General features: G+C 38.4%; 1 protein-coding gene across 2 annotated transcripts; it reads right to left on the reverse strand.

Annotated features, from left to right (window-relative positions):
• Positions 1-1,295: 1,295 nt before the first annotated feature.
• foxn1 (forkhead box N1) lies at positions 1,296-14,206 on the reverse strand. Of its 2 annotated transcripts, XM_032545874.1 has the most exons (10): positions 14,040-14,206; positions 11,444-11,453; positions 8,765-8,896; positions 6,075-6,371; positions 5,809-5,904; positions 5,600-5,730; positions 5,362-5,458; positions 3,180-3,387; positions 2,600-3,064; positions 1,296-2,110 (listed from the first exon to the last, which is right to left on the reverse strand). In XM_032545874.1, exons 1-10 carry the CDS (start codon positions 14,087-14,089, stop codon positions 1,821-1,823), a joined length of 1,776 nt encoding a protein of 591 aa, XP_032401765.1. In that variant the 5' UTR covers positions 14,090-14,206; the 3' UTR covers positions 1,296-1,820. The 2 variants fall into 2 exon arrangements, with proteins under 2 accessions (XP_032401765.1, XP_032401766.1); XM_032545875.1 differs by lacking the exon at positions 11,444-11,453 and having other exon boundaries at positions 8,765-8,891.
• Positions 14,207-21,033: the final 6,827 nt, after the last annotated feature.

Consider the following 21,033-nt stretch of genomic DNA (forward strand, 5'->3'; position numbering starts at 1 on the left):
GGAATCAGAAAGCAGTTTTGATATCTGATACTTTCTGTTTAACTGAACACTGTGTTAACTTTGATGCTGATAAATGTTTTCAATCAACATGGAAAATTGTAAAAGTTTTGTCTCTAATTTTATCAAAGAAATAAAACTGGGATTTTCACAAAATCTTGAAATGCGTTTATCTCAAGACATGACTTGAGGAATGACTGAAATAACATTTTATAATCTCAAAACAGGACATTAATAGAAAAATACAACATTTAGATACACTCATAGTATGTTGTTGTGACATTTCCATTTCAATAACAGTTTCACAAAAGTGTAAAAGGAACAGTGACCTTAATTAATGAGTTCAGATGAGCATATCTACACACTACAGTTCTCACTAGTTGTAGTTTTTCTCTGAATAAATCTAAATACTTACATTTAAGTGAAAACTAAAAGGTTTGACAGAAGTACCTTGTTGTATGAAACAAAAACAGCAGAACCACGTGGGGATGTTGCTGCCATCTACTGTTGAAACAGCGTTACTGCACTGTTTCCATGGGCGATCCAACCGACCAGTCAGGGTTTCACAATTACCTGGAGATGTTTTGACTGCATCATATTAAAAGTAACATTTAGGGCGCTGATGATTTTGGTGCATGGTTGTTCGTCAGGAGTTGGGCTCGGCTTCTCCTGCTCCTGCTCCAACATGGCGGTGCACAGACCAAACTTAACAAGGGCATGGATGAATGAGTTTGCCATGGAAGAACTGTTCTATAAAAGTGTTCAATAAAAGCACTCCTAAACCGGCAGTTTAGGAGTGCTAAACATTATTAAACATTCATACGTTTAAATATTTAATAATGTTTAAAACCATTTATTTTGCTTAGAACAGGGTGGATCTTCTTTATAAGCCTACAGTGTCTCTGGCTGTTTTAGCAAGTCATAAATAGAGCCCGACATGTGGATTGTTCAGTCTTTAAATACTTTATCAAATTACTCCTTTAAAAAGAAGCATTTTCGCCCTTGCTTTTTTAGTATCCTTTATGTTTACCTGAAATATCTGTGTACAACAGACATCTTTACCCCACCATCATATAACTTTTCCCTTCTTCTGTTTATTCTGCTTTTTTTTCCATTTGTTTATATTATTGGGAAGGTCTACAAATAATGGTACTAAGGCCACCTGGTATGAGGTATGGTTTAGCGTTTGAGTTGCAGTGCAGCACAGCCCATGGAGGAAAGTGGCTTAGGTTTTGAGTATCAAATATGAGTGTGAGTACTTGATTCTGAATACATTTAGTGAATGCCAGTATCAGACATCAATGCAAATGGTTTTTTTATAACTAAGCTTTGTGAAAACTGAACAACATCTAACATTTTAGGCACATCAAACCTTCCATAGGATTAATCAAATGGGATGGTGAATGCTAAAAAAACATGTTGAGAAGAGTACATGTTTATGTTTTCATTTATGAACTGATAACATTTTTTAATTTTCACTTTGATAATCAAACTAATATATGTAAGGGAATAATTTACGGACTTGCCTGCATTTAAAACTGAAAATGCCAACTAAAGAGGTGAAATCATAACAACAAAAATAAACTCTTTGAATCTTTAAGTGACAGTACAAACAAGATACATCAAAATTGAAACACATTTTGCTCAAAGTAAATAAATAAACAACTCTGCAAACAAATATATGAATCACATTCAATAACGATACATCGGATATGTCTCAGTTTGACAATGTTTTAAAGCTGATTAAGTTTATAAGCATAAAAAGTGAACGCAAGGAGAAATGTTTATTAGTTTGCAAAGTCTCAGAGGAAGTGGAGAGCAGTTTATATCAGGGAAATGGAGGTGGTACAGGAGGTCAGATATCCAGCCAAACTCTCCAGTCCTGAATATCCGACAGGATGTAGTCCATTCCAGCAGCTTCTGTCTGCGTCCTCGTCCTCATATGCTGCTTTACAGCGAGGTCCAGCATTCCCCTCGAACGTGGGACTGAAAGCCTGCAGGCAGCTGGTCTGTTGGTGGTGATCCTGCTGGGGAAAGGAGGTGGAGAGGTGTGTGGCCAGACCATGTGGCTCTGACACCACGCTGTCCTTCCTCAGCTCCTCCCACAAGTTTCCTGCAGTAGTAATAAAATCAGACATGTGGGTTGAATCTAGACATCGGTGACTGATGGAGCTAAATACAGAGCAAAACTGGGAGAAAACTTGTTACAGGTTGAAGAAGACATTGAACTGGGGTGGATGTTCACCTTCCAGTTGGAGAAAGTCCTAAAATATACAGTTGGCACTAGCATGGGATGATCTAATTCAAACCATGGGTTAGAACGGCCTAGTCAAAGTCCAAATTTAAGAATTTGTGGCAAGACATAATAATAATAGCTGTTCTTGGCTGTTCGTACGATCTGTTTGAGTTTGAGCAATTCGATCTCTGCACAGCAAAGATGTCCCTGTGGGATCCTTTGTAGAACCAAAGTACTTTGTACTTTGTACAATCTACAATCAACTTATTGTAGATTGTGTTCTTCCACGCTGAAGTATGTGGTTTGTGACTAAAAAAAGTTCTGCAGGCATGAAAACCTTGGCATCCTGTAATACGACGTGCTTACCTTGCAGCTGAAGGTCCGTCAGACTGGGGTTGAGTGTGTCTATGTCATAGCTGGTGTCTCCATCTTGAAGTAACTCATGCATTCCCCTCAGGTCAACATTGTACTCTCCCGGCAGTCCAACCCTGTAAACAGGTGGCATTTTCCCAGCTATGGGTGAGTTCAGACATCTAGAGGGTGACGGGATGCCGGCTGCAGGCTGTTGTCCGCAGGGTGAATACAGGGCAAATGAGCTGCTGGGTTGGAGCGTCGTGTGGGGAAGGTAGCTGGGCTGGTGGGGCTGAATCTGAGCGTACTCTGATTGTGGAATGGGTCGACATGCCGGTGGAGGCTGCGTAGGGCTCAGAGGTAAAGGGGTGGGGCTGTACGTAGGGGCCACTCTTTTTAATATGGTGGTGTTTGTGCTTGGGTAAGGTGGAAAAGGTCTTAGTCTGTCTGGCTTCTCTCCCAACAGACGGTCAAAGTCTTCTGTAAAAGAGGATAGAACAAGACAACTTTAAAAGATGATGAATTTAAATGAAAACGCTTTGATCTGGTCACGTCTATAAGCTCAGTTGTCTTCATTACCGTCTCTCTACCTCACCTGGCTTTGCCATGCTCCTGCGGATAGTCTGGGGGTCTTTGCGGCGCCATTTGTGCAGCTCTTCCTGCATTTTCTCCACCTTGGCTGGATTTAGACCCCAAAGGCAGCCTTTACGAGAAGTGTTGCCGTTTTTGTTCTCCACCTTTTCAAAGCATTTGTTCAGGGAAAGGTTGTGTCTTACTGAGTTTTTCCAACCGTCAGGGGCGTTCTGAGCAGAGACAGAGACGCAATGTGTTAGAAAATCATTATTCTTACACTTTATGATCTTGAACCCGAGGCCTGGAATTTGAAGCGAACCATTAACGATTAGTGCCAACTTTTTGTACTGTTTCTCTCTAGCTGCGGTGAAATTATTAGAAAAGAGAATCCTGCTGATCTCCCTGGATTCGGGGCTGATGACACACTTTCTGCTTCCTCGCTGCTACATTGTAGCTAAAAGTGCATAATCTTAAAAGGGAAAAAAATGTGTTCATTATATGGATTTATATTTGAAGTAAATTAACTTTTACTGTTACGGAAAAATGATAAAAGCATACTTTTTAGTTACTATTAACAATTCACCAATTAATGCAGGGACATCAATCTCCTCCCTGCAGGGTTCATTTTTGCCCACATCTGCTCTTCTCTTTGATTTGAATCTGCATGCCATAACAAGTGCCTACTGAGCCGAACGTAAGTGAAACATACTTGGCAACATCAAGCAGGTTTTTTTTTTCTTTAAAATTTATCCAGTGAACATGGTTTTTCACTGAAGTTTCATTTTATTTATCCTCCTGAACCTTCTGACCCCGCAGCTCGGGTTTTAGCCACCTGTTTGGAAATCAGCCATCAGTGCAGAAATTTTAATAAATAGATAACAGTGTGCTTCACTAGATCATAGCCGATGGGCTCAGTAATTGCGTATAAGGCACCTTTTTAATATTTATGGTGGGAAACTTTTGAGCTCTTTCCAGATCCGAGTGTCAACTCATCTGAGAATCAGGGTTCAACCTGAGCTCTGACCCCACAGGTGCCGAATGTGTTTAATATTAATGCAACAGGAAGCAGTTTTAAAATTCACTCACATCTGTATGCTACTTCCTTCACATTAAACCCTGTGGCAGGCATTTATGTGTTATTAGCTTTAGCAGACAAACCTGAGAGAATCCTTCAGAATTAGATAAATTCTGTGGCAAATTGCGCACAAATGTTTTGTACCACTTGGATTTATTTAGACAGTCACCTAGTGTTATAAGTTGATGAGCAAACATTCAATTACCCAACAATTAAATGATTAATAACATCTTCTTTGAGGTAATGTTTAACCGTTTAACTGATCCAAGGAGCTGTTGCACTTACATGAAGTTTTAAAAAAATTGAGGAGAAAGAAAATCAGTAATCTTCTAATTTTTAAGATTCTCATCTTTTCCGTCCATTATTTATTTTGGGGTTTAGCCAAACCTTTTGTTTTGGCATGGTTTTGTGTACAACATAAAAACGAGTCTCCATTATCTAGGGAAGGACAAACGGATGGATGGATTCTCTACTAATGCTTCAAATTTTACTGTAACCTTTTTCTTCTTGCATCTGACCTCATCTTTGAAATCTTGCTATAAAATGTTCTTCTTTCTTTTCTGTTGAAAAGCAAAGCATTAAGCTGATGTGAACAAACATTTTGGTCAAAAATAGGATCAGGTCTCTGTGCATTTTAGTTATTACATGTTTATGCAATAAAATCAAACGGAAGTCCAAGTTTTGTGGCGGCTTTGTTGATTCCTCAATCAAATACTGTACTTTGGTTGCACTGCTTGTTCCTGCTTTGGTGTTTACCATATATTTTTTTAAAATAAAGGTCCCTGCATTATCTGAAAGTAATTTTGTTTAACTAACTATCCCTTTCAAGAAATGTGAAGTCAATAATCTTTGACAGTTCACTTATGAGGCAAATTAGCTAAAATGACTCTATTCAACTCAGAGTCGCCGTTTCCAAAACACAAAGAGTAACAACATGCTCACAGCAATAGCAGATGCGTTTAAATAAAATAAACAAATTGCTTACTTCCAGAAGTAGCAGAAGGGTAAATTTTCATTAGTGAAAGTCATATGTTGAAAGATGTTGCACATTCACATTGTATGATCTTTATATTCCCTTAAACTATGAAATGAAATGCAGTGGGCATGTAATGCTCAGTGTGTCCAATACCTTAAAATATGGGAAGTGTTCAGTCATGAAGCTGTAGATCTCACTGACCGGCAGACTTCCTGTTTTGCTGTTCTTCAAAGCCATGAAAATCAAGATGCTGCAGCAATTAAAAGGAAACAGGTTTTCAAATTACACTTATATTTGACACAACGCAGCATTTATATTTAATACTGCCCAACCACATGCATCTGTGCTTTAGAACTAAATTACCCAGTAGTGAGATGTGATGCTGTGTTACCTGTAGGAGTAAATGGGTTTGGGGAAGAGGGCTTCTGTTGACCTCTCCTGATGTGGCTGAATGGAGAGACTCTGAAGGGGATATTTGGTGCCTTGTGGCTGATCGGCATTAGGAAACAGTTTAGCTGAAACCTGTGGAGCACACGCACAACAAACGATGAACCACTGCATCATGTGCTGTTTGTCAAGCGATCATTTAAAGCGCGCTACCTGCTGCATGGAGCTCATCGAGTCATAGGATGGATAACTTTGAGACAGAGAGCCGTAAGGTTCCACTGGTACAGCCGGCAGTTCTGGGTACAGATTCTGAAAATATGCAAAACGTTTGAGGGAACCATGAGTAACAAAAAATTGACAGAAATGTTTCCCCTGTTAAAGTTCATTAATATGTGCTGCAGAATATGAGCCTATTGATAGTAAAAAGCTTTTGATAGATCGATCATTGAACTAGCAGACAGTGTGGTAAATTTAGGAACCTGAATGCTGTCGCTGTATTCGCCCCAGGTTGTTTGTACATCTCTGCTGCATGAACCAGTATCGAGAATGTTCACTTCCTGCAGGCTGCTGAGGGAAGAGGAGCTCTGAAGGAGGCAATCTGAAGCATCCACCTCTCCGTCGCTGAACTGTCGACGGTACGGGTGGAAGCGGTCAGCCGGGGCGCGTTCTGAGCTGATGGTCCCGTCAGCGCTGTGTCTCCTGCTCAGAGCGGAAGTCCTCAGGCCGGAGTGGTCGCTCCCTTGTTGGGGGAAGCAGATGTCCTCGCCCTCTTTAATCTGCAGTGTCAAAGAAGATAGAAGGAACATAATGTACTTGCAACAGTCTACACCCAGATTTCAGAGATTTTTTTTCTATTTTATTTATGAGCTAAATAGCAACAGCAATTCCAAGAGACCTCCTGACAATTCCCTGAAACAAATCCAGGAATTTTCTTCTCCACATGCACATAAATCAAAGAGAACAGGCTGAACATACTAACCTTCAGTTTGCCTTCGAGGAATCATTACCTCCACACTGACAACTGTACAATCTCGGTTTGGAAACTTCTGATAAGACAAGCTAGGCTGAAACTCAGAAACAACTTGACCTTCCATGAGTGCAATATTTTCCATGAGTTTTCTGCATATTCAATCAATGTCAAATATTAATGTGATGTGATCTTACTATTAAAACTGTTGCTATGCCCCAGATTTTGTGTGCAAAATGCAGATTGTAGGATGTTATGTATGAACATATAATCATTTAAGGGCAATTTTATCCAAAATAAAAAGACGGAGCTTCTTGGGTTTTGGATCTAGTTCAGTGCACCTTCATTTTCTGTACTGCTCCAATTTATCTCTGACTTTTCCCAGAACATCAAAAGATTAAGTTACTAAACAAAACCATGACAATGAAAATCCAAATAGCAGAACTAGCATAGCAACAAAGAGCTCATCCCAAAATGCTATTGTCCAACCAAAGACTAGATTCAAAGATTTTAAACAAAATATAACCCATATAAATTAGTCAGGGTTGTTAAAAAAAAGTCAGTAGTTATTTTGTTAATTCAAGCTCTCTAATAAGGGTTCTACAGTTGTTACAGTAGTAACAAGGGCAGCAGAATTGGATTTTGAAGTTTGCGTTTCAGTAAAACTCAAAACTCTGACTCTCTAAATCAGTTTTCTGTGATGAAACTTTGCAAGTTTTTCAAACTGAAAGCTCCAATTTTCCAAACACTCTTTTAATAACCACAGTGCATCCAGGTTTTTTTATGTGTCTTTTTCAATTCCTCTCAAGAATCAGGTTGAAAAAAAAGTGACAAAAGTATATATATTAATACAAATGGAAATATATGTATAACTCTGGTATAATATTTTTGTAAGAATGATAAAGCAGAGCATGCTTCAGGACCGATATCTGTTTACATGACACACAAAGGCATATTAGGTCATTCATGAGGACGAGGAATCAGTGAGAACTGATATTGCCGTCACAAAGGAGTGTCCCGTTTCCAAGGGGAATATTTTAACCACTACCTGAATTAAATAACAGACGGTGGAGGAGCTGAAATGTGGGTTGGCAGTGTTTTTACATGAATGGTGCCCTGTGTGTGCCCCTCCATCTGCACACCCATTCAACTTGGTGGACCAAGATATATAGGATTAGATATAGGTGGAGATATGTCAAAATGAATATAAAAAGACATATATATATTAACAGAAATGGAACAAAATTTATGATAAATTCTAGCTTAGTACATCTCAAACTGTTTGATCCAGATCAGATTTTTCCAGTTCAAGTACTTTTTGAATCATCAAATGGAAACCAGATTAGCCCCAAAACAAGGAAATTATCCTTATACTTAGACAAATCAAATGACGTGACTCAGGTTCCAACCTCAGCATCATTAGCTGCTACCAGAGGTGCAGAAGTAGCAATATTTTCTCACACTGTTCACAACAAAGGCAGACAAAATCTTCCCAATTGTCAATAGAAAACTTGTTGAAATACAACAAAGACATGAGTTTTTTGGGGGGTTTTCCTAAAAGGCCTAGGTTTTGCCGCCCTGGATGTTGAGCCACATTGCCGACTTTAAGAAATACCACCGAATAAATGTGTGGGTAACCCCAGAAGATAAGTTTCAGCTTTGCTATTACAGATCAACAACAAAGGGAACTTGTACAAGTGGGTGCAGCAGAAAGCCATCTCACAGCCACAAAATATTTACAAGAAACATTACATTTATTTAAAGCTAATTTAATTATCCCAATAATACAAAGGGCACATTTCTTTACATGGCAAGATAGATTACCATATTGGTTGTTTTGCCATGTCAGATAAATCATAAAATCCCATCACTATTGTTAATAACAGCTTTTGGCTTACATTCATTTTTTTATTTTTTTTGTTTTGGTTTTCCAAACTGAGACCATTTTGACAGCTGCCTAATGCAGGTGACTCATAACTACTCAGATTGATACATCTAAAAATGTTCTTTCTTAACCCTCCTGTTATGTTCGTTTCTAGGGTACAGCAAAAATGTTCGTGGGTCAATTTGACCCAGGGAGTGTTTAACCCTCCTGTTATGTTCGTTTCTAGGGTACAGCAAAAATGTTTGTGGGTCAATTTGACCCAGGGAGTGTTTAAAGTAAACCCTAATTTAAAAAAAACAAACATGGCAGCTACAAACCTGACGGGTCGCCATCTGCTGGCAGGTTGTCCTGCAGGGTTCACAGGTGTGCAGGCCGACCTCAAGAGATAAGGCTTGATACCTGCTGCTGTTGTGGAAGGAAAACTTTGGGGAGTTTGACATCCTGCTGTGGAGACAAAAGAAGGCAAAAGTAACAGCTTGATTTGCATGCAAAGGTAAGCCAAATTGTTGCCTCATGTTTTCATTTGTCTGATTACCGTAAATTAAATAAACTTAATCTTGTGAAGAAGGATTTACCCCATTCAAGTTTTCTTCTTGTTTTTTAAAGTTCAGCAATAAAGAAAAAAGTTATCCAAACCAACTTGGCTCTCTGCAAAAAAGGTATAACCAGCAAAGACCCTTTTACCTTGCTGTGTAAGGATTATGGCCCCGTCTTTCTGCAGAATTGTTTCGTGTGTGTGTGTTGTTGTTGTTGTTGTTGTTGTTGCTGTTGTTGTTGTTGTTGTTGCAGAATTGCTTTAATTCACCCGTATGGATGGTTTTCAAGCATGAACTGCCCATTTAATATCATGTCATAACATTTCAATTTGAAATATGTCCATATTTGTGGACTATGCCAATGAAGAGCTAGTTTTGCTGTTTTTAGTTATTCAGAGATAAACTTGGTTAGTTTTGGATCGCCTTCTTGGTTAAGTCTGTTTGAGCTTAGGGTTATAAACTGACCTTGTGCTCAGATCAAAGATTTTGGTTCAATCAATTAGAGGAAGTTGTCCAGATTCTGAGGCAGACCTTTATTTCGCCATCATGTTTCACCGAGGATGATGTCTTTTTTCTGAAATGCTGAATTAACAAAGTCAGGCTCCTTTCAAATAGTTAAACTTTTGTCTCGTCCATCTACAGAATATTTCCCTAAAAGTTTTGGGACTCATCAACATGTTTTCTGACAAATGTCACAAGGCTTTTATCTCTATTATTATTATTATTATTTTCTTGGTCAGCAGTGGATTTGACGTTGGACCCAAAGTGAGCATCTCATATAACAAGTCCTGGCCCATTTATCATGTCTTCCTGCTGGCTCACAACTCACTTTACTGCCATATCAGTATTGGCTTTCATAACGTTGAAGGCCACTGCAGCCAAAAAAGACAAACAACAACAAACATTTAAGTAGGAAAAAAAGAAGACATCTGTGAGTTTTTATGATCTTAAACATCCATGGTGTAATAAGCACTCAGCAGGAAGCGATCTGTGTTTTAAGAAGGTACCTGAGTCCACTGTTCCTCTGAGATTGTATCTCCTGAGTCATTACCCTGCTTTAAACCTGTCAGACATAATCCTGCTGTCAACATGACCTCAGAAGTGGCTACACTCATTTTCAGAGATAATACATCACACAGTGATCGTACATGTGTCAGGGATTCATCCGCCGGAGTGCGAAGAAGTGTAAAATGATCCCAACAGAGGCGCGCGACACGTGGGCCCCATTTCCAGTAAAGGTAACCTCAAACCCGCCCCGGACCAAGCTCATTAAAAGTGCCAGCAAACCATGATGGCTGTTAGGTCACGTAAAGCTGCAGAGTGCTGAGGCAGACAAGGTGCACAGAGTGTTTAAGGAGAGGAAAGTAGCAAATGAAAGTTCCCTCTGCTTGAATCAAAGGAGGCTTAAGTGTCGAGGAGAAAGTTGAGCAATTGTCTCTTTCATCACCGTGGCAACAAATCCTCTCATCTGTTTGATGAACAGGCTGCCACCGACCAGAGCCAGCACGCTCTCAGATACAGACAGGGAACTTAAGCTTTAGTGATGAGATTTAATGTTCCAAAAAACAACGAACTGATCGCTTTTAATCATGAATGAAAGCAATATTTAATTTGTCTGTGTTTCAAACTCAGCACTAAGCCGGTAGGAATGCTGGAGCATCGCCGAGGATCCATCATGTCAGGAGCAGCAGTGATCTATTGTCACAGAATAACTTTTACCAACTCTTGACGTGAGCAGTGTGTTTCAGTATCATTTCTTTTTCATTACCAGAAGCTGTGGAATATTTAAAATTGAAAACGTTACGGTCTCTGAATGTAATTTGATAAAGTAGCAAGACAAGCAAATGCATGCATGCAGTTAACTATCAACACTGATAGATTTATTTTTTCCTGTAGCCTATGGCTATTCTAAGCTTGTAAAACACAATTTTATCACATATAAAGAAGATTTACATAACCTCCTCCTCAGTAATGTTTTATTCAAACTTAAATTTACTCATCTTCTTTTATTTTTATAATCATTTGTCTGATTGATGCTAACAGAAGCAGAATTTACCTGCAACATGACAATAATCCAAAAAATACCATCAAAGTTGAACTGTGAAGAAATACCTAATCTTACTGGTCTGCCAGTCCTCTCACACATCTCACAGAAATAAAATAATAATAATAAATAAAGAGATAGCATTTTCTAATAGAGAACTAAATAGTTTGTGGCTTGTTCTAATTCTTCAGGACTTTAACATAAATCTGCTACTTGTCAGGCGAGTTGTTCAGTAAGTCTTTGCTGCCAAGTGTGAGTGAGAACATTAACTTTTTCTCTGTTCAGAGATATCATATTTCTTGTGCAGCACAAATACCAAAGTCAAACTTTGGTGAACCTAACAGATCCAGTAAACTTAACTTTCTAATCCTAGGTGTCTTCGTTAAAGGTTTACAGTGCTTCCTAGAGGGAACTTAAAATGTTCTGCTACTATTTCCATAACATTATTGTCTTCAGCAGTGAAACTGTGAGCTTCACAATCAGAAGCATCTGGACTTGATAATGGTGAGCTTGTAGATTTGAAATATTCGGTTATAATCACGCTCTTGGGCAATTTCAATAATGGGGTTTTAGCCTGCTGTTTGTTCATTGTGCAGATGTTTCGTTCAAACTTGAAATTGACAAATACTGCTAACTGTCTCTAAAAAGGATTAATAGTAGTAAGCCGTATTTTTAGATTCTTACACCTGCTGTGTAGCATCAAGAAATCACTGAACTAGAACTGGTCTGACAACACGAAGTAGACAACAGTCTTATTAACCTGTTAACGTATTTTAAAGCAACTTTAAACCAGCTGACAGATGTTGATGACTTTCTCCTCTATAGACTGGATCTTATTGTGTTGTTTCCTAAGATGATGGATTTCAGTCATTAATGTTTTACATTTCTGAAAAACAAATTATGTCCAACATAAAGAAACCTTTTGGCAAGATTGTTTTTTCAGTGCAATTGATAACATTTCTACATTCAGCAAATGTAAAACCAGAACTTTCTGTTCAATTCTTATCAGTTATTGATATTTGATTTGTTGCTGTAACATTTTCTGAACATTGATTTCACCAAAGGTAAAAGGTAATTTTATTTATATAGCACATTTTCAGCAGCAGAGGCAATTCAAAGAACTTTACAAGAATTAAAAGGAACAAAATAACAAACCAAAGGAAAGAATCTAATAATGTTGATAAACTAAATACTTCTGTTCAGGGTTGCTAGATAAGTATAAGTATCTAATTTCTTTTCTTGGTTGGAAGAATAGGAGTCTAAAAAGTAGTTGCTAGAGTAGTTTTTCTTTTCTAAGTTTGTTCTAATCCAGGAGTGGGCAACTCCAGGCCTCAAGGGCCGGTCTCCTGCAACTTTTAGATGTATCTCTACTTCAACACACCTGAGTCAAATAATGAGGTCATTAGCAGGACTCTGGAGAACTTGACTGCACTTAGGAGGTGATTCAGCTGTTGGATTCAAGTGTGTTGGACCAGGCGCAGTGCTTCTCAATTCCAATCCTCAGGCCCCCCTGCTCTGCATGTTTCAGATGTGCCTCTATACCAGAACAGCTGATTCAAATGATTGCATGACGTCTTCTGCAGCCGCCAAGTACTGCAGAAGCCTGTTAATCACCCAAAGATTCAATCCAGGTGTGTGGCAGAAGGGAAACACCTAAAACATGCAGGGCAGGGGGGCCTGAGGACCGGAATTGAGAAACACTGGACCAGGGAGACATCTAAGAGTTGCAGGACACCGGCCCTCAAGGACCAGGATTGCCCATCCCTGTTCTAATCCCTAACAACCTAGCCTAACTAATTTATTTGGCTTATTTAACATTTAATTTTATAATACAGAATTAAATGCATGGATATTAATCTATCCATCAATTCTCTATATTGGGGTGTCAGTCCATCTCCAGTGGTCAATAGGCAAGAGACAGGGAACAGGCTGGACATCATCGCCAGTCTATCACAAGACAACAAAGGACAAACAACCATGTGTATATCCCCCCACCCCCACACACACACACAATCATATGCAAGGACCATTTAGAGAGACCAAATAACTTTGCAGTCATGATTTTGGACAGTGGGAGGAAGCCAGAGTACCCAGAGAGACTCACACATGCACAGGGAGACCAATGCAGCAAGATCCCAGACTGCACCAAATTATTCCAAATTGGTCTTTCTTTTCTACAGACTCTGCTGAAAGTCGGGTGTAATTTCAACCCGTGATTTAAATTCTTTTATTATCTAAAAATGTGAACCTCCGTGTTATTCTGCAGTTTGAAATCTGTGCCCAAACCTTTTTATGTCCAGTTAAAATAAATCAGTACTCACTCAACACAGCTGCTTCATTTTATCTTGTCTTCTCTTATCTATGTCTTCTTAAATGATTAAAGTCTACTTCTTGTTTGGATCAAGAGAGATTATGTTCACTGTTTATACTTACACATAGAAAGCCAGATCTACAAACTGCAAGTGAATGAATCATCTGATGGGGGGGGGAAGAGCAATGTGAATGAACTGATTCTGCTTAGATTCAGTGTTTTGTGTTGAATGTAAAAATAAAAATAAGAATCACAGGAAAATCGGAGAGAGCAGAACAAACTGGATGACTAACAGAAACAGAAATGAAACAGCTAAAATAAAACTTTTAAAACATTTATCCTTAGGTTTGAAAGACGTCAGTAAAATCTGCAAAAGTGCAAAGAGGTGCTGAGAGAACGCGTCATCACGCAGCTGTCAGAATCAGCGGAGGCATCAGCACATTTCCTCTCCGTCACCTTCACACAAATATTTATCTAAAAATAATTGCTTTATTCACGTTGTCAATAGGAGACATGAATTGCTGCTAATGTTCAGCACAGACCAAAGCGTTAAAAACATACGTGAATTTGTGTTGACACAAACCTGCCATTTAAAGTTCGTCAGTGTAAGACATTCGCTGCTCACAGCAGTTACATTAAAAACAATGCAGTACTGTATCAGCAAAGTAAGAAAATACGCCTTAAAAGTCACATTAACTCACCTAACTTGTGAATTCAACAGCTGCTCTGTGTTCCTGTTTTTATTTTGCATCAGATTTTTTCTAGCAGACCTGTAGTCTTTGCTGAGTCCATTTTCCTTCCGGATCTGCGCTCCTCTCTAAGCCTTCGCCCTGACACTGAGCAACTTTGATCAGATTGACTGACTAAATGTGTATGGAAATAGTTGATGGGTTGGTTTCAGTTTTTGGCAGCTCATAATATCATCCTGTGTGTGTGTGTGGTTGTGCGCGTGTGTGTGTGTTTCTGGCACTCGTCCAGGCTAGTCCAGCCATAAGATATACAAAAGGAAAAACTTGTTGCAACAGGTTCCCAAAGATCTCCAGGTTCAGCCACTGGCAGCTCCCAGTGCTCTTTTCCTCCCCTTCATCAGTCTTTCTTTACACTGAATGGTTACCTGTCTGAAATGGGACACAAGATACACCAGCGATCATAGCCACTGGCAAAGAGCGGGCGCCTTGCCCTGCTTTCCGAGCATGCCTATGGCACAGGCTGACATAAATGTGATCTGGTTTCACGTTACTGTTGAGTATTCAAATGAACACGCACAGAAAAAAACACGAGCAAGATCATTTGGGGACTCAAAGGGTGAAGGAGTACATGCAAAACTCCAGGTGCAGCACTAGAAAGAATTCGGCGTGAAACAGAAAAAAATCAATCTGCATGCTTTAGTTTTCATGTTTTGCAGAAAGTGTGGCTGCTGGTCATTCGACCTCTTCACCATGTCGTACTTTTACCTGTTGGTTACAGTGCAGCCAACCCCTGGGGGATGTTTTGCATTAACCATAGATTAGTTTGGATCCACTTGAGGGGTGTCTTAAAGTTGTTGTTTTGTCTGATCTAGGTTTTGTTCTAACCATGGACTAATTTGTACCTATCAGGGAGGGACCTCTTCCCACCTATATTTTAAACCGCAGATGGTTTGAAATACGTGTCATTTCACACTGGACTGGTTCAGACATAAAACAGTGCAGTTTACCACAGGATCTACATCTGGCTCCACATCTGACCTGGAGCCAGATGTGGAGTATGTTTCCATCAAATATTGAGATACTGACCATGGGGAACTTTGCTTAAACTTGAATTGTACACTGAACTTCAGGAGTAGAGAAGGTAGAGAATCATTTGAGGCAGCGAACAGAGCTGTGCCACAACAGGTAGATTCTTATCCTATCCTCCAAATGAACCAGGAATTTCAGCAGCCCCAGCTCTTAGCTATACCTTAAACAAACCTCATCCTGACTCAAGAGGGTGAGGCAGAATGACAGAGAGAGGCAGGGGATTAATTTCAGATAGAATAAACTCTTGTGTTACAGTGCAAACCCTCTGCAGAGCGAAGCTGCAGCCGACGGCTCGTTCTGCCGAGGTAGCAGTTCTTGAGTAGGGTGTGAAGTACAAAGCAATTCCACGGGGGGATAATCAGTCCAAATGTTACTGTCCTATGAAAGGTCATTTCATTCTCAAACTTATATAATGTTTGTGTTTTGTTTTTCAAAAATTGACACACGATGAAACTATCAGACTTGTTAAAGTATGATAGCAGCTTTACACGTTAATACTGTTAAGAAACCTGTAGCAGATTAAATACTTGGACTTAATCCATGTCTGTTCGTCATAAGATAAATAACAAAAACATCAAGGCACAGTCGCAGGTTCATTCCTATCTGTGGGCGGGATTTATTTTCTGTTACATGCAAATCATCATCGTGTCAACTAAATTTGACCTGGTTGCTCCACTCGTGGAAAATAGGAGTGACGGGCACTGGTTTGGTGTTTTCTGCACCCGGGGTACACAATTAACCATTAGTGAAGATGGGAGCATTTGCATGCTCTAACTGCGCTTCTGCGACCGCACTGGAAAAAGAGAATAGAACGGTGGGAATGTGAAATTAAGCCCAAGATTATTCATATCCCTGGCAAAATATGTTAAATTGTCATCATTCAACCAAGGAATTTGGTTTTGGTTGCGTTGCAAAAAGTGTCTCTTCAAAGAAATCAAAACAATTATTAAACATTTTACATGTTGTCTGCATTTCATTGAAAACTGGCTTATTGAAAATAATAATAAAAACAATTGCTATATTTATTGGCATCACAACACTCAAACTCTTCTTATAATTAATTGTTGACCAGTTTGCCTCTCCAAAACGTTAATGTCGCTTCCAGTAAGAAGAAACATTGTTATTATTTAGATAGCTTCAGAGCTAAATCAAAATTTATGGTGACCAGATGATGATTCAACGTTTTATAACAAGTAGGAAGAAGTTTTTTTAAAATGCTTACAAAACTAGAAAGATACCAGAGAGTTTCAGGCCTAGTCCACACATATTAGGGGAATGTGAAGTTTGGGGTCCCACATGTTACAGCGCGTAACAAATAATGTGCCAAAATATCCACATATTTGGAGCCATATTTAATTCCCAACAGGAAGTCCTAGTTGTTTCGAAGGATTCTGATTGGCTGACAAAAGTTTTAGCATTGTGCAACACTGACCCCAAAGCTCAGGTGTATTCATGTGGATGAATACTTTCCAAAATTGATCCTGTGTGTTCGATATTATTGTTTTTTTGGGGTTTTTTAAAACAATAAGGTGGAGTTATCGGTTTTTATAAAAACAGAAATGTAGTGTTGTATTATTTATCTTTGCAAGGACTGCTCTTAAGTTGCTTTTTATATTAACAGCATTTTATATTCTTACAATTTATAGCATTTTATATTTTATTTTTTATTTTTATTTTATCTACAACTACTACTCAGTGGTAGTTGTTATTGTGTCTTGTCTCTATGCTGTAACTGCGAAGTAATTTCCCCGCTGGGATGAATAAAGTACTTCTATTCTATTCTACTCTATTATGAACCAATCTAGCAAGTACATTTGACGTTATTTTATCTGAATTTCTTTCTTAATAAATTATCAATAAAAGAGGATTTGATAAAGCGAGAAAACTGAAAGATGTGATTTATGCAGGATGGTGTCCCATAATCACAAACTGAAAGACTAACAAATATTATCTCTATTCACTTGCACTGACTGGAATAAATACTTAAATGTTTTGTTTGTATGTTCGAAATGACAATATGTTTGTGTAAGTTACAATCCTGATATGAAACTTTATGTGCTCAAAATAAGAAAAATATATATTGTTTACTCAACGTATGGTATATATACTGTATATATACAGTATATATTAAAAAGAGCAGTGTTTTAAGCAAACTAAAAGTGAATGAACATGCAACAGAAACTTGAACCAGCATCATTCTAGCTGTAGGAAACATTTGTTAAACACTTTTCATCATAAACCCTGCCTTAAAAACATTTTTTATTATTATTTGATGTATGTCTGATCTGTCACCATGCTTATAAAGAGCTCTTAGATACAAAATTCAACAAGAATGTATGTACATTAAAAAAAAACATTCATTACAACACGTTTTGTTTTTATTACCTTCATAACTGTGATGATTTTGAACCTATAAAATTTTACATTCAAATCAAAAGGTTGCTTCAACAGCTCAAAATAAAAGTCAGATTAATCACTGTAAACATTCTGAAACAGTAATTTATGAATGTCTAAAGAAAATATTCAGGTATCCTGAGGCAATGAGCTCCATCACAGAATACTTGACTCTTTTTGGCTCGAGGTGAGGTTATATAAAGCTAATAATTACTTTTCCTGTCCCAAGGATATTTCAAATAAAAATGTGCAGCTGTCTCCTCTGATGACGGCTCTCAAGATGGTATATTACCATTTAATGAAGAAATATTGAAATGAAAAGCAGAGCTGTGTGGAAAAACTGCACATCATTTTAACATCCCTGGTATGGGTCTGGGCTTGGCTAACAGAAAAGCAGATCTCAATGTTACGTAATGTTTATGCAAAAAAAGAAACATCAAATCATAAATATCCTACCTCTGATAGCAAGCATCCAACGTGCTTTTGTGAATCTCCATAACTGCAAGAGCCAATTTGTTGCGAAAAAGTGTGATAGGTATTCCTGCAAGCAGTGTCGTTATTCTGTCTTTCCCTGAGGCACGTTCCCTGGATTAAAGGAAAATGGTTTGGATTTCATAACTACTTATACTTTTGACCTCTTTGCCCTGCGGTTCCAAATTTATTTATTTTTTTCTAATCACGTTTTTGCTCCAGGCATCAATGTAAAGAAGAGATATTACCCTTGGTTAGGTACCTCAGTAAAATATTTAAATCACACAGATTTAAGCTGCTATTGGTTTAGATTTTGCCCTTCTGGACCCTTTGAGGGGGAATGCCTTCTGTCTCTATGGCCGAGGAACGAATGTTTCTAATCCTATCGATGACAATGAGATTTCAGCTGAGCTGTAAAATGAACTGGGAAGCCTTTAACTTGCTGTCTCTCTATTGTACAGGACACATTTACTGGTATCCTCCATTAAGATGTACAGTATAAGACAACCTTAAAATGAATGAATCTTTCATTGTGGGAGTGAAACTCATATTGAAAACTTTCATCCAACTTTTAATGTGAACTATTAATTTAAAAAATACAGTTTTACCCTTTTGCCAAAATAACAGAATGCGTCTTATTCTCGTTTTTAATAAGTTTGAACGTACAGATAGAGAACAGCCAATGGCCACTTTTATTTTCACAGTCTCTGGATAATCCTGGATCCTCTCTGTTGCTCTCTTGTCTTCACAAATGTCGAGGCCATGGAACAACGTTGATTCTGTGCCTTTCGGAGAGAAATTGTCGCATAACATCACAAGTCATCCACTGTAGTTAACATTAGAATATGCATCCGTCTTTTCGCACCAAACGCAACTGGAGCATTTTTTTGCAGCTGGCACTCAATCTCAGTCTATAAATGGCGTTTGCTTTCATAATCCCTTGTTTACATATCATGTAGGGTTTAAACAAAGCAAATCCAAGACAGAAATTACATGTTTGTCCATAAAAGCATTAACTTCTGATCCGCTGCGTGGACTGGCTGGTGGATGATTTCACTAAATGAATGGAAATTGATTTAGTCAAAGCATGAGCAACCAGTTCAGCACGGTTCCATTCAAATCCATCCGCGAAGAAGCAGGAGAGTGTTATTCATAATAAAAATTTGTTCTGGTGCTCAAGGATACACCAGGCTGTGCTGACTGGCACAGATAAGCGAGCTTTGGATTAATGCACAAAGCCATCCACTGGGCCAGGCCTCCTGTGGTGAAATCCTGTAATGATTTCCTGGTCTCTGCCCGGTTACAGCCAATGACACGCAGTGGGTCCTAAAGATGTATGTGCTCTTTTACAGTGACAGATTTGGGGGAAGTAAAAGTACAAAATGACAAATAATTTAAACTCTTTCCATCTTTAATGTGACACATTTTATCTGAAATGCAAATAAATCTGTCAGAGGAGACAAAAAAGAAAACCTAATTGCAAAAGCACATACACCGTCAAGGTTATACTTTGATGCAGCTCCTTTCTATTCTGTTTTGGCACTTAGTCTTTGTGAGTTCACTCCAGCCATCAGTTAAAGTGAATCTGATCAATCTGACGTAATGTTCAGCTGACATGTAGGATCTTCCTGACATTTTGTTTCATTTAGACTTTGACTAACGTTTGCAGAGAGGATAAAGAATCCTATTCTAGGTATCAAAAATATCAGTCATGACAAGGGTATATGTGATGGTGTGTGTTGTAAACAAGAAGAGTCACAGAAATTATTAGAAAAATGTTTTTTTAATCCAAAAAGTTAGAATAAGTGCTGAACATCACCTTCAATGGAGACACAAGCAGGACAAATGCTGGTTTCAGTTGCCCTCACCAACAATTTTGCAAATTGGAAAACAAATATAACAATCTAAATAATAGTTTAAGGGGTTATTTTAAAACACACACAACAGAAACGCTAGTTTTCCTTCACGTCTATGAATCATCTCTGAGTCTCCATAGGGAAGGAGTAAGATGAATACAGCGTGACAAATGAACGTTGGCTCCTTGAAGTCTGCACCTCACTGTTTAAAGTGTGTGTTAATCATTATGTCATTGTTCTGTGTACAAAACACTGCCACTCACCTCCAAACCTTAAGTCTGATAGGTAAGAGGACAGGCTTGACTTATTTTACCAAAGGAGGAAAAAACCACTATAAACGTATTTTATGCAAGAAACAGCACAGGATGCTGTAGAGGCTTGATCTCAAGGCTATCAGGCTACAGCTCAGGAAGAAGCTGGGATAAAGTTTGCTAGAAAGCACTGAATCAGCCAGATTAATTGTCAGTTACAGCAAAAGTTGCTGACTGTTGGTTTGAGTGTTACAGAGTAGCAGTGTCGTTTAGGAAACTGCACTTTTACAAATGCAGAAATGCTTAAAATGTGAAGGAAACTTTTCCACAGCGACGATTAACCACACATATGGTAAACTGTCATAGTTCCTGTCTTCTTACATTGATCTATGTGTTATATGCAGTCAGACCAAGACTGTATAAGGCCCTGAGAAGAATTTCTCTTGGGGGCCAATTTCAATTTGAATATATATATACAGTACAGACCAAAAGTTTGGACACACCTTTTAATTCAATGAGTTTCCTTTATTTTCATGACTATTGACATTGTAGATTCACACTGAAGGCATCAAAACTATGAATAACACATGTGGAAATATGCACTAAACAAAAAAGTGTAAAACAACTGAAAATACCCCTTATATTCTAGTTTCTTCAAAGTAGCAACCTTTTGCTGTGATTACTGCTTTGCCCACACTCTGCATTTTCTTGATGAGCTTCAAGAGGTAGTCACCTGAAAAGGTTTTCACTTCATAGGTGTGCCCTGTCAGGTTAATAAGTGGGATTTCTTGCCTTATAAATAGTCATGAAAATAAAGAAAACCCATTGAATTAGAAAGGTGTGTCCAAACCTTTGGTCTGTACTGTATTTGTAATCAGTGGTCAGATTTTTCAAGTTGAAAATATAACGTGAACGAACTCTGAAAGTTACCAGCAGAAAATAATT

This window comes from Xiphophorus hellerii, chromosome 18 (assembly GCF_003331165.1).
Source record: "Xiphophorus hellerii strain 12219 chromosome 18, Xiphophorus_hellerii-4.1, whole genome shotgun sequence".
NCBI classification, from domain to species: Eukaryota; Metazoa; Chordata; class Actinopteri; order Cyprinodontiformes; family Poeciliidae; genus Xiphophorus; species Xiphophorus hellerii.